Here is a 14565-nt window from a genome sequence, read left to right as displayed (position 1 = left end):
AAATGTGTTTGCATAACTGGCCACAGTGTCATTTCTGCCATACCCCCTCTTCTCTCAGCCCATATTTTTTGTTCTGTTGTTCATCCTTCTTTTTGTTCTCTCCCTCACTCCATCCTTCTGCAAAGAGATTGGATCAATCAGACTCCAGCCTCTCCCCTCCTCTCATTCCTCGCTCCGCCCCTCCCTACCAACTTCGCTCCTGTTTCTCTTTCATTTGAATTTCCTTCCTGTTTCCCTGCTCTCTTACTTTCCCTCTCTCTGTCTCATACTGTGATTTACTCCTTAATTTTCTCCTCACCTTTTTTCTTGCCTAATCCTTACACTGAATTCTTTATTGTTTTTATTATCTTTCTGCATTTTCAGAGTCTCGCTAAACCGGCAGATTCTTTAGTGAAACATTAATACAGTAAAGCGTGATGGCACTTTGTGAGGTGCTGAGCAATTATTAGAGCTTGAAAATCTGATGTGCCAGGACCCCCCAAAAATCTAATTTTTCATGTGAGTGTGTGTGTGTGTTAGGAGGATCGCTTACCCGCTCAGTAAAGCCTCTCTCTCTCTTTACGTCTTCCTCTGCTGTTGCTGTTACTTTATTCCTTTAGTTAACAACGCTGTGTGTTTGTGGAATGCTGTATTTAAGCACTGGAGTTCCAGTTCACTTGTGGAGTTCAGAAGTGCAGGCGTCTCCCTCTGGACCACCGTATTTCCCGCAGCATTGTTGAGCTCAGAAGACGGAGATGATGGTGGTGGTGTTGAGAGCTTAGTCTCCAGGGGCCAGACGACTCATGGGCCAGCATGACTTCTCCTCCTAGGGCCTTCCCCTCATCAGCACCATCTGTCTGGTCTGGAGCTTGTCAGCAGAGGCCAGATCTGGGGTCTGAACCGAATATGGGCCTGGGTCCCTAACAGGGGCTGGATGTTAGGCTGGGTTTGGGCTGAGCTTTTGTGGGGCTCAGTGTGCAATCCCAAGTTTGATAGCATGCAGATCACCCTGTGTCCTAGTTCTTTGGCTTGCCGATGGCCGGCGTGTCGTTTTCTTCACTGGTGCTTAGTAAGTCTGAAGCCTGGCTGGTTGGAAACAGCGCCCCCCTGTGAAGGGAATAGAGATGGCAGTTAGCAACCAAGACATGGTAAACTTAGAATACAGCGAGGTTACGCTAGTTCTTAATGAAAATACAGCACTCTATTATATAGTACCCAGATTCACCATTTTCCCTTCGAAGGGCAATGACTCATCCAAAGCAACTGAAGCAGGCTGGGAGCTCATTCATTTGCTTAAACACAAACAAAGCCATGCTCTTTGCATGGTGACCCAGACTTGGTGACCCAGACTTTTGCGTGTGTGTGTGTTTGTGGCAAGTTTGAGGTAGGTTGGGGCAAGAAATATAGAGGAATATTTAAAAGTGTGTGTGTGTATTTGTGAGTGTGTTAATTGGGGAATATGGGTAGTTTTGAGTTTTCATTATTTGCATTATTTGTTAGGTTTAAACCCATTCAATGTGGTCTAGTCAACTGGTTTATCTGGCTAGGGAATGGAAATGTAGTAGAAAATATGGGTATTGTAGTTTTATTGGGCAGCCAGATTAGCCATAGCACTGCTGGACAATAAGAATGTAGTTCAGGAACTGGCACAACCTCTGAAGCCTCCTAATTTCATCCTAGTCCCTAGCCTCTTAACTTCTAGCCTTCTATATCCTGAGAAGATTATTTAGTGTAAAAGGTATTATAGGGTTTTGTAATGGCTCCAGCATGCTCTGTGATAGGCCGAGAGAAAAATTGACCCGGTGCTAAACTGCAGTGAGTATGTTCCTGTCAGACTTAGTCAAGTGCTTGAGAGAGTACATAAATGGAGGGCTATGCATCTGTTCTGGCTCTAATGTTGCTCAGTGCTCCACACACACACATACACACCGTTGCCCTTTGTTAACAACACCAATACAGAGAAGCAAAGACTTTTGAATATTAATATACAAGTATCCCAGTGGGACTCTGGACTACGATTATGGCAGTGTTCTCTATTGTTCCCCCTGCCCGAGCCGCGTGTTTACAGGGCCGCACCAAAACAATAGTTCAGGACGGGGAGGGGGTGTTGGAGGGGGTTCTGAGTTACTTCACATGCGGGGGAGACGAGACACCAGAGAGCCCTTCTACACTATTACCTCCACAGTGGAACCCACTACAGAGTCAATAACGCTTACCTGCCGCTACAGTCAGGGGAAATGAATGCTCATTAAAAACGGAATGCGCGCTTGTGGACGTGTGTGCGTGTGTGTGTGCGCGTGTGTGGTGTTGGTGGTGGAGGGGAGGGCTGTATATGCTTACGCTTTATACTGAACGCAAATGTTTGCCTTTGCCCTTCAGCGCAAGTGTGAATTTCACAGCATGTTTTGTGGGTGCGTGTTGCACAGGCGCCTGTGTGTGCCTCAGACTGTTTAACCACCCAACACACGTAACCTCCCTGGTCTCTCCCTCCCTGTTTCTCATTTACCCAGAGCGCTTGGGAGAGAAGGAGAGAGGGTGATAGGGGAGAGGAGAGAGAGAAAGATAGACTGAGAGAGAGAGGCTGAGGGAGGGAGAGGCGGAGGGAGGAGGCAGATTTATGAACCCATTGGAATGTAATTTGGAGGCAGAAATTACTGTCAGCCTGAGCAAGGTTTAAACTCACTGAAGCCTGAATCCACATCCACTGACAGTGTGACTGAGGGTGTGTGTGTGTGTGTGTGTGTACAGTCTTCCAGCCATGTTTTATAGGGCTGGTTGATGCCCTACAGTATATGATGGGGTGTATAATACCATAGAACATGGTTTGTTATGCAGATTGAGTTCTATCAGTGTGTGTGCGCGTGTGTGAGCGCATGCGTAGTATTTGTACTTTATTTTATGCCTGACTATCACTACTACACATCCAGACATAATCCTACATTTAACAGCTCTTGTACTGTATAGGATTACACACACTCACACTCTTACTCACTCGCTCACACACACACACACACACACAGGCACAACATATATTCTAGTCAGGCTTCCGAGGCCGTGACACCAGCAGAATCTGCCAAGGGTGTCCGCTTCGAGAGCAGAAAGCGAACGAAGGAGGGAGGGTGAAAGGGAAGAAGAGAGAGAGAGAGTGGGGGGGGGGAGATAGAGAGCAAAAGAGAGAGAGAGAGAGTGGGGGGGAGAGAGAGCAAAAGAGAGAGAGAGAGAAATTAAGGAAAGGAAAAGAGAATGAGAGGGGTGAAAGAGAGCAAGGGATGTGACTAGCTTTCTAACACAGTGACACACAGCCTCCATTTAGTGTGTACGGCAAGGGGGAGAGACAGACCCGTAGACAGAGAAGGATAGAGGGAGAGACAGACCCGTAGACAGAGAAGGATAGAGGGAGAGACAGACCCGTAGACAGAGAAGGATAGAGGGAGAGACAGACCCGTAGACAGAGAAGGATGGAGGGAGAGACAGACCCGTAGACAGAGAAGGATGGAGGGAGAGACAGACCCGTAGACAGAAGGATGGAGGGAGAGACAGACCCGTAGACAGAAGGATGGAGGGAGAGACAGACCCGTAGACAGAAGGATGGAGGGAGAGACAGACCCGTAGACAGAGAAGGATAGAGGGAGAGACAGACCCGTAGACAGAGAAGGATAGAGGGAGAGACAGACCCGTAGACAGAGAAGGATAGAGGGAGAGACAGACCCGTAGACAGAGAAGGATAGAGGGAGAGACAGACCCGTAGACAGAGAAGGATAGAGGGAGAGACAGACCCGTAGACAGAGAAGGATGGAGGAGCCAGGGAGGCTGCATATACAATGGAGAGGCAGCAGCAGAACAGGAAAGGCACCATACTGTCTTTTCTTATTTTCACCTATTCACCCTCTGACCCTGCCTTTTTTCCTTCCCTCTGTTTACTCTCCCAAACACGTCTACATACAGAGAGAGACACACACACACACAGCCCTCATACAGTATTAATACAGCCTATCTGTTTGCCCACCGCTGTGTTGAACAGTGTGTGATCCGCTTAAACAGCAACTCCTTAACGCGGTGATAATGATGTCACTGCGTGCTGCATGACAACAAAACCCTCTCACTTCACTCGCTCTCCAAAGCAATTCACACCTGGAGAGAAACTCTCTTGCAAGGACTCTCTCACACACACACACACACACACACTTTATAAACACACTCTCTTTGCCTGTCTCCCCCTCCCCTCCGTTCTCCCCCCAAGGTCCTCTTTCATCCTTGATAAATTCCTGAATGCCCCAGGGTATTGTAGTTTTACCAAACATCGGTGCAAGCTGCAGGCCAAATAGTACATTTAGGAAAATATTTAACAATTTGAATCAAATAGCTGTAATATCCCTCACATATAATTTAAAAGATATACATTCCTGCCGTCGGCTCAGTGCAGACCTAAACCTGCAGGCACAGTCACCCGGCATGACATCGTTTACAAAGTACGTCAAATTGACGTTTTCTGAAGGGTTCATACGGGCTTCGTAATTGCCTGTGTGAAATCGGAGCGCTTGGTGAAGGGAATGGTGGAAGCACACAGTGACGCGTCAGGAAATGACTCGTTTGTTTTAAGTTGTTATTCTCATCTCGCTCTCTTCTTCTACTGTTTAGGATCCTCTCATCCACCCTTCCTTAGCCTTTACTCATTAATTCATGGACTTCCTTATGTGTCAGCACTCTCCGACCCAAGAGGACGAGAGGGGAGAAGGGGAAAGAGTGACAAGTAGAGAGGAGGGGGGTTGGGAGTGACGGAGAGAGATAACAAGAGGGAGGGGGGAGGAAGAGGTCTAGATGGAACTCCTCAATAGGCAGTCCTGAAAACCACCATGGGAGGGAGGAGGAGAAAGGGGGGGATGAGGGACATGGAGTAAAGTGTGAGACGTAGATAAAGGCAGACATAGACGAGGTCAGTTTACCCTGGAGGTTTCATCCCCACAGAGTGAAATGGATGAAAAGAGCGAATGGAGACAATAAATGAACCACAGAAGAAATGCACGGGCTGGATTTCAACGCTCGTTCCACGTTTCCTTCCTATCTTGTCCCGCTCCCTCCTACCTTCCTTTTCCTCCTTGCCTCTTAACACACATTCGAGAGAAAGTCCCACTTTCGGAGGAGGAGGTGAGGAATGGATGCAAGGGAGCACAGCCTTTTAGAGGAGAGACGGGACTGGAGCGCCTGGCAGATGTTATACTGTATCTGTCAGAGGCAGACAAGAAGACTCAAAATGCACCTCCATTTTTTCCCCTCTTCGACTACACATTTACATTTAGTCATTTAGCAGACGCTCTTATCCAGAGCGACTTACAGTAAGTACAGGGACATTCCCCCTGAGGCAAGTAGGGTAAAGTGCCTTGCCCAAGGACACAACGTCATTTGTCACAGCCGGGAATCGAACCGGTAACCTTCAGATTACTAGCCCGACTCCCTCACCGCTCAGCCATCTGACTCCCTACATGTTATACTGTATCTGTCAGAGGCAGACAAGAAGACTCAAAATGCACCTCCATTTTTTCCCCTCTTCGACTACACATGAAAGGCTTTTAAAATATGCACACAAATGGATTTAAAAACACAAACTGTCTCTCTCTCTCTCTCTCTCTCTCTCTCTCAGGCAATCACACACATTCACACCCATCACAGACACACATTCATGCACACACACACTCAGTGTAAATGTGTTTTGCATAAATCTTGTGGGTACGATGAGAGCTTGAGGTTTCTTTTAAAACGAACAAGTAATAATTATCCTAGTTGCTTTCTCACTCTTGGGCACACGCTTACACAGTATGCACAAAATACACATATTGTTCAAAACACACTCATACTTTCCCTGGCTCCCACCTAGCATCTTGACAGTGTGGTGTATAAATGCAGCCCATTAAATATGATGTAGTGTTTTTGCAGCTGAAATAATTTACATCCTCCTTACCTCTTTCTCTCTATTTCACTCTGTCTCTGTCTCTCCCCACCTCCTCCCCCCCACCTCTGTATCTCTGAATGATGCAGGAGCCAGGGAGTAAACAGGCAATTTAAGTGCTGGACACCTCACTGCTCACACACATGCAAACACACACACAGACGCACATTCACTGTCACACACTCACTATCACACGTACACACATTAAAGTTGACACACACGTTAAAGCACATTGGTACTTTGACACACACGCACACATCCCATTCCCTCCTACTGAACGAGTCATACTTTTCACTCCTACAGAGACATGGCCTACACATAGAAAGAGAGAAGGAAAGCAATATAGGGATGTGGAGAGAGAGGGAGGGAGAGATGTGGAGAGAGAGGGAGGGAGAGATGTGGAGAGAGAGGGAGGGAGAGATGTGGAGAGAGAGGGAGGGAGAGATGTGGAGAGAGAGGGAGGGAGAGATGTGGAGAGAGAGGGAGAGAGAAAGAAGGAGAGGGGGAGTACATGGAAGGAGAGAGAAATATTTTCTTTCATTTCCGTGAAGTTCCTCTCCCTTAATGTCTCTCTGTAGCTCCTAGTCTTTCTGCTGTAGTTTTAGATGGCTGTTTTGTGCTACTGTGCGACTAAAAAAGGGGAGGGGGCCACGTTCATTTTTAAAGCTATAATCCTCTATTATGCAATACTGTTTGTGTGTGTGGGTGTTGACGGCAAAACCCTCTACATTTGTGTAATGCATATCTGTTCACATTTCTTATCTGGAATCTAAGAATATTTCCAGGTGATGTTCTGTTCCATTGTAACCACCCACTTGTGTAAGAAAACATTGTTTTAAGTGTTGTCCGTTCTCAAAACGTTATATTAATAATCAAAACATGTAATGTGTTTAAATCATGAGGGAGGTGTATTGCATTCATCGCATTTCATCTCTTGATAAGTGGATTTGACTTGAAAAGGAGTTGTGAGGAAAGAAATAATTTAAAATGTAGCTGTTGAACTATATTCATTTTAGTATGTGGCATTTTTTCTCTCTACCATGATGCAATTTTTGCCTAGTCTTGCCCTGATCTCTCCTCCTTGCTCTCTGTCTCTCTTCCCTCCTTCGCTAATCGGGTGTTCTGTAATGTTTAGGCCTTGAGAATCCTTTTTTAATCTGACGTTTCAATATGGCCCAGTTTGCTCCACGGTAATCCTGACTGTGTGTTTGAGTATGTGCTTGAGTGTTTGAGACAGAGAGAGCGTGTGTAATGAAAGGCCTTTCCATGTCATGTGGACCACTGTTGCACTTCTGTCGGTATTGTACTGTGTATTTGTGGTGTGGTGTGTTTTGATGGTGCAATATTTTGTTGGTTTGACTGTTGTGATATTATTCCGCGTGTGTGTGTGTGTTTGGAGCGCAGTGTCCTGCGGGCTGGGGTTTTCCCATCAGTGGGAGGTCAGGGCCTCCAGAGCATGTCATCCAGAGGAGATGAGAGGAGGGACAGAAAAAAAAGAGAACATTGAAGGCGCATCTCATTTTCCTGTTTTTCTCTGTCACTGTACCCAAGCCTTTGAATTATCTCTCTGTCTTATTGTTTCGGTCCAAACGTTATATTCCTGTTTTCCCTCCATTCTCTTTCCCTCCATCCCCGATTATCCTCCTCTTCCAACATATTATTTTTGTCTGTATTCATCAATGCAAAACAGATTGTGACACATAATTTGAAGTTAAGCACACCACACCACCCCTGCTGCACACACGCATACACACACAGTGAAGGCAACAAGCTACTTATCATTCATAAATACGCACGACGAATCCAATACTATCATGCAGGCTCATAGAGATGTTAAACGAGTTGACTCGTATGTATTTGTTCACTGATGAACCTGTTGTGTACAGATGTGGACTATACCAATTTAAACTGTAGAATAAGCAACTTAATTTCGATTGCACATTTCAGCCTAGAAACATATCGGACACAATAGAATTGTGAAATGTATCCCTACCTTAATTGTCTGTGTTCTGGCTCGAGTTTGATAGCCGCTGCCCGGCCAGCCTCACTAGACGATCCGCTTCAGATTACCATCTTCATTTATTCAGAGGATAAAAGCCTCCAAATGCCCTATCGCTGAAAACCTCCTCCGCGGGAGTGTAGTTCCGAATAGGCAAAATCTACCTCCCTGTAGATGAGCGTGCGTTCGTGCGTCTCTGTGCGCGTGTGAAAGACCGAGTCACTAACCTGTTAAAATAAAGCGCCGTGGTCCGTTTTTCCTATCGCACCCTACGTCGCTGTGTCTCCGAGGCCGTGTCAGTGATGTTAAACTGCCTCACAGCCCCCGTGAACTTGCTTTTGAGCGTAAGTTAAATGGATTGTCAGTCCATGCGAGCTGGGTGGGAAAACGGGCATTGTACGCGTACCTCAATGTAGAGTAACAGTTGGCGTCTATACCAACTAACCTCTCTCTCTCCACCGCATCGATTTGTACCGCGAATGTGTCTTTATTTTTAATCCATTTCGTAGAGGGCGTCCAGCGGACCAGGTGTTTGCTTAAAACGTGATTCACGCATCGATTCTGTTCGTGCGTGCCTTTGTGTAGACAGGGCGCGCGGGGGCAGCTACACCAGCACGCAAAGCTCAAAAGCTCCCTTACATAGTTCAGAAGGTCGCTCTGTTCAACCAATTACGAAATCCCATATATTATTTGATTGACAGCCATACGAAACTTGCGGAAGTCCGTTTTTACGCACACAAACTAGCTGTCTGGGTTGTGCGTAATTCCGATCGTAGTCTCGACCGAAAGGTAGATTACACTGAACTAAGGACAAGTAGGCTACTGTAGTTTAAATCCGCTATGTGAGTCTTCGACCTAGGTGGCTGTAACGCTAAACCCACATGTTGCTATTATCTCATCTATCATTTGTAACATATGGATTTATGTATTACCCTTCTAATATCACGAGGCAACTCAATTATATCAAATGTATATTATTCCAAATGCAAAGAAGATAAACGAGGCCAAGCCTAATGCCACAATAACAATGTAACGTGGATGATAGCAGGCAGCTGGGACAGGGGAGGGTTAGGGGAAGAATACACAAACAGGTTGCATTGGGGCACTGGGATTAAGGGGGAGAGGAGTGCAGAGAAAGACAAATAAGGGCGTAGGGGGAGAAGAGGAAGGGAGGAGGAGATATAGAGGTGGTTTATATATTGCAGGCTGAATTTGTACAACCTTAATAATCATAATCATCATTATCATTTCCTACTGATGCACGACTCTGATGGCTATTAAGGTCTCCACACGAGTGAAGAGTGTCTCCTTACACACTCCTCCACTGCAACGGCAAACATCCAGCCATCCATTCTTCCCTCAATTCCATCCATTCACCTGTCCATTCATCACCCAGGCCCAAAGACCCAATCTGTTCTCATGTTCTCTTTTGTTTTCTCTCACTATTTCTTTCTCGCTCTCTCGCTCTCTCTTTCTGTCTCTCCCCCCAGGCAGGTCTCATTACTTACCTCTTCAGGAGAAAGATAAAGTACCCTCCATCTCTTGAATTTTATGTTCCCAGAAATGTTGCGCTCCTTGTGCCTTCTCCACTCTTGTCCCTCTTTCCCTCACTGTCTTTCACTCTCTCTCATGCCCTCCCTCCCTCCCTCTCTTGCACCCCAGCCCTTTACCCCCCACCCACCCCTCCTCCCTCAGTCACTTGGCTCCCACCTCTCCCTCCAGGCTCTCACCTCTCCCTCCACCTTCCCGCCCTTTCTGGCCCTCTTCTCCTTTCCCTCCCTCCTGTTTTTCAGTAGTTTCAGCTACATTGTCATCACTTTCCAGCAATTGGCTGGTTGTCGTCATCAGATATTACATTTTACATTACATCTTATTTATTTCCCCGATGGTTCCCATGCTTTATTCTGCTATCCAATCATATTACATATTTGCAGAAAATATTATTTAATACATCTTGTATGCACGCAAACACATGCTGTCCACAGTGTGTTATTTTGAATTTTACACTCTTCATTGCTCTATCTTTGTCTTTCACGCACACATATTTAGAAACACTTGCTATGCTCCATATAGAAACAAGCATGTGAACACAAGCCTTTACATTTGTATGCTCTCACATACACCCACACACACACTTATTAATAAAAATAATAAGTGTGTAAAATAATAATACACACTGAATTTGCTTATACAAACATTTCGATCATCAACAGGGAGAGGGGATACGTTGGTGTAATACCAGATAGTAAAGCTCTCTCCCCTTGGTATTAGCTCCTAACTTCTCTCTTTCTTTCTCTCCATCTCTTTCACTATCCTCTGCCTCTTGTTCTCTTTCACTGTATTTTTTCCCTCTCCATTCCATCTCTCTCTCTCTCTCTCTCTCTCTCTCTCTTTGTCTGTCTCTGTCTCTCTCTCTCCCCCCCTCTCCCTTCTCATCTGTTTTGTATTCTGGTATCCTGTTTCAGCACTTTGGTCTTAAATTAAGGACAAAACTAAGAAAAGTGTTACCTCTCGACATATTTCTCTCCATCTTTCAATTTCTCTCACACACACTCTCTCGCACAGTTTTTTTTACTCTCTCTTTCTCTCTTTCTAATTAACAAGGTAACAAACCTTTGGGCTTAGGAGTTGCCATGGTTACCCCAACATCTAATCTTGTCAGTCTGTATTTGTGTGTGCGAGCGTCTGTCTGTGTTCACGCGTGTGCGTGCATGCGTCCGTCTGTGTGTGTCGATGCACGTCTGTCCGTAAGAGTTTGTGTGTGCGTGTGTGTGCGTGCGTGTATGCATGCGTGATTGTGCATGCACACAAGCATTTAGGCCTGGCGTCTACCCGAGGCTCTGCTTTGATGCCTTTGTCTCCCCAAACAGACAAGCAGATGCTACTGCTCCCAAGGCGACCATCGTCGGGGACGATAGGATAGGGATGAGCAAGAGGAATACAATGTCCATAGGTGGATAGATGCCCCGCTGCTCGACTCTGGTTTATTCTTCTCTGATGTGATCTGCAGTTTGAGAGGCTGAGCCTTGTTCATTTATCTGTCCCCAGCGTTGTTTTTGCCTTTTGGTCTCGCTCTGCTCACCATCATATCAGTCTCTCCTCCTCCTCTTGGTCCCTTCTCTCTCTCTCCATCCCTGTGTTGAGTTTCTCTTTCGTCTTCATGTTGCCTTTTGGTCTCTCTCCCTCCCTCTCTTACATTCACTGAATAAGGATTGGAGATAAAAAAGAACTACAAAAAAGACAAACATGAACAGAGCTTTAACCTGTGCAGACCTCAAACCTTACATGTCAGCCCATCAGGAGTCACACGTCTGGAAGGCGGGGGTGAGCGGAGGTCAGCCTCGTAGGTTCTCTCCATGGCCGTTTTGAAATTGGCCACAACAAAAGTGTTTCCATTCCGAGCGAGCTTCTGTTCATTGCATTCACTTGGAGCCCTTGACGCTTGTGTTCAACAGAATGTTTGTTTTCACTTGTCTGTCGTTGACATTTTACCTCCTTCCTTTTTTTCCAGCCAACAAGACCTTGCTGGGAGGCGGAGGAGGTGAGTCGTGCTCAATCTTCCAATCGTCAGCTTCTCTCTGTTGCTTCCTGTTTCTAAATACTTTGAGACGAGGTAGATGTTTGCGTCGGTGTTTGCGTGGGCGTGCAAGTCTCAGACTGTGATATTGTGTGATGGGGAGAAGGAATCTGTACAGTAGAATGTAGTGACTGTGTGTGTGGTATTCAGCTCTTTGGTAGGTGTGTAGGAGTGTGCGAGCGCGCTTGTGTGCGTGCATGTGTCTTGTGAGGAGTCAATAGGCTTATTGATACAAGTCATGCATCTGTACAGCAAATGCCTAATCACCACAATGTACATTGTGTGTGTGTGGGGGGGAGGGGGGTTCGTTGTGGGTGATCGTGTCTCGGTGTGTGTTAGTGCAATAATGTTTTGGAGACATGAAGAACACACAGTTGTGTATTTTGAACCTGCTAGTTGTGTGTCTGTGTATCAGTCTGTCCAAGGTTCCCCTGTCTCCATGGTGATGTCTCAGGCGGCCGTATGCCCTTCACAGACTGGCACTTTTGGTTCTTTGCGAGGGAGTCAGGTGGCTGAGCGGTTAGGGAATCGGGCTAGTAATCAAAAGGTTGGTGGTTCGATCCCCGGCTCTGCTAAATGACGTTGTGTCCTTGGGCAAGGCACTTCACCCTACTTGCCTCGGGGGAATGTCCCTGTAAGTCGCTCTGGATAAGAGTGTCTGCTAAATGACTCAATGTCTTTGCGTGCTCCCAGGACAATACACACACACACACAAGCAAACAAGTGGAGGAAGGATTCTGATGGAAGGACAATGGTAGGAGTGATGATGATGATGGTGATAATACTGAGATAAAGACGGACTGAAAATACTTTGTCCTGTCCCTGACTCTGTAAGAATGACCCGTAGTGTAGCAGAGTCACAAAGGTCGGCATCAACACTCCTCAGAGACTCAAGACCAGTGGTTCAGAGGCTCTCCAAAAGCAATATGTCACATTTCTGTTCCATTTATCTACTTAGCAGGGTGGCATTCAAAATCAACCAGCTGTTTTAAGGAAGCGGGCGGGGCAGCTGCTGCCGGTGGAAAAGGGAAAATAAAGTGAACTCACTGCTGGAAGAGAGTACAGTGATGGGTCGTTTACTTAATGCCTGTTTAGTTTCTTGTACATAGTACATTTAGATGCATATAGCCTGAGTAAAGTTTGTGTGAGGGTAAGTAGGTAGGAATAGGTAGGCAGGCGTGTTTATTTATGTTCTGTGGTGTGTGTCATGTGTTATTCGTTTTTTGCAGTGGGCACTTTTTTTGTGTGTTGTCATTGCTGTTGACCGAATCTCGGTCTGTGTGTGTGAGCCATAGGTACCCGCCACCAGACCATCCTAAACGTTGCCACGGTAACGAGGCTGCGATAACTGAGTGGCCGGGGGGTTCTGGGAAAGCAATATGCCAACGTTCCGCCCCATTAGTTTAACAGACAGGCGCCAGACCTATCAGAGGTCAGCTGGCAAGGGCGTCCGTGGCGGCGGAAATCAAATTAGTATTCCTTGCGTGGAACGAGGGTGTTGCTTTTACTTTCGTATCAATCTAGATGTGCATGTGCTTGCACATGAGAGAGAGAGAGAGAGAGAGAGAGAGAGAGAGAGAGAGAGAGAGAGAGAGAGAGAGAGAGACTGTGTGGGCGGGTGGGTGTGTTTGTTTCTTTGGGAGGAAAGGGATGGTGGTTTGGTAAATATAGATGATTGTGTGTGTCAAGGGACATAGAGGGGTGAGGGCATCTTAGTCTGCACACGTTTTTACGATTGCAAGATTGCGTGCGTTTGTGGGAGGTTGTTTGTGTTTTTGAAGCTCTCGGGGGGTATTGCTGAGGAAAGCAGTCTCTCAGCCAGGTAAGCACAGAGCCAATTATCACCTCCTCTCCCCCCCCGCCTCTTCTGGCTTGTGGCTCAGTTCAAACACCTGCCCCGGAACACAGTCCTGGCCGGCTGGCTGGCTGGATGGATGGAACTCAAAGCCAACCCTCCTGTCTCCCGCCTTCCTCCTCCTCTTATCCCTGTCTTTTTCTCCCCCCCCCCTCCCATTGCTCCCTTCAAGTCCGTCCTCTCCTATCTCCCCTCTGACACTAATTTCTGTTAATCTCTTCTTACTTTCCCTTCTTCTCATCCATCTGTCTCTCACCCCTTCTTTTCTTCCCCCTGCTCTTTTCCTCCTCATCTTACCCTCCCAAATCCCCAACCCCTCCATTCTTTTGACACATCCATGTTTCCCTCTCTTGACCGGGTCTCTCTCCACCTGCTGTCCAGCTCACTTCCTCTCCCTTTCCTGCAGTCCTCAACTCCAGAGGTTTTCTTGCATCTCCCTTTTAATTTGTCTCCCCCCCTGTGTCTTCTCCCTCCTCCTACTCTTCAACAGTCCGATGTCTGTGTATTTCTAATCTTATATCCTCCCCTTTCTCATAGTCTTTCTACTTTTCCTTGATCCCCCCCCCATCCACACACACACACACTCACTTTCTTACTCTTTCTCTCTCTTTAACACACACATGCTCACCCTCACTCTCTTCCTCTCCCTCCAGAAGATCAATAAGCCAGTGTATAAAGAGGATATTAATATGAAAGGATATGCACTCCCTCTTGTTCCATTGATGTGGTGGGCTGCATCCCAAGCAGGTCTCTCCTCCGCACGCTAGCACACTGGGCTAATGATGGCCGACTACCCTCTCAGGACCTGCACGCTCTCTACTACAGAAATGCTTGTACGCTGTGTGGTACACTGTCCTGCTTTGCAAATTGCACAACAGTGTACGTGTGTGTGTGTGTGTGTCTGCGTGTGTATCCATGTCTTTTCTGTGTGTGCCTGTGAGTGACTTGAGTGAGTGAGCGGGTTTGTGAGTGTGTGTGTGTCTGAGTCAGTGGGGTCAGATGGCTGAGTGGTTAGGGAGTCGGGCTCGATTCCCGGCCGTGCCAAATGATGTTGTGTCCTTGGGCAAGGAACTTCACCCTACTTGCCTCGGGGAGAATGTCCCTGTACTTATTGTAAGTCGCTCTGGATAAGAGTGTCTGCTAAATGACAATGTAATGTAAATGAGAGAGAGAGAACAATATAGTGTAGGATCAAAGATGATGTGTGCTTT

General features: G+C 46.7%; 1 protein-coding gene across 3 annotated transcripts in view; it reads left to right on the top strand.

Annotated features, from left to right (window-relative positions):
* macrod1 (mono-ADP ribosylhydrolase 1) overlaps nucleotides 1-14565 on the top strand; it is a 40598-nt gene that overhangs the window by 14254 nt on the left and 11779 nt on the right. For 2 of the 3 annotated variants that reach the window (XM_062476322.1, XM_062476323.1), the window contains exon 4: nucleotides 11434-11463. The exons of the other annotated variant lie outside the window; for it this stretch is intronic. In XM_062476322.1, coding sequence (XP_062332306.1) covers nucleotides 11434-11463 — 30 coding nt within the window. The remainder of the gene's footprint in view (nucleotides 1-11433; nucleotides 11464-14565) is intronic. 3 annotated transcript variants of the gene reach the window in all.

This window comes from Osmerus eperlanus, chromosome 13 (genome assembly GCF_963692335.1).
Source record: "Osmerus eperlanus chromosome 13, fOsmEpe2.1, whole genome shotgun sequence".
Taxonomy (NCBI): domain Eukaryota; kingdom Metazoa; phylum Chordata; class Actinopteri; order Osmeriformes; family Osmeridae; genus Osmerus; species Osmerus eperlanus.
This window is presented reverse-complemented; position numbering and strand designations above follow the sequence as displayed.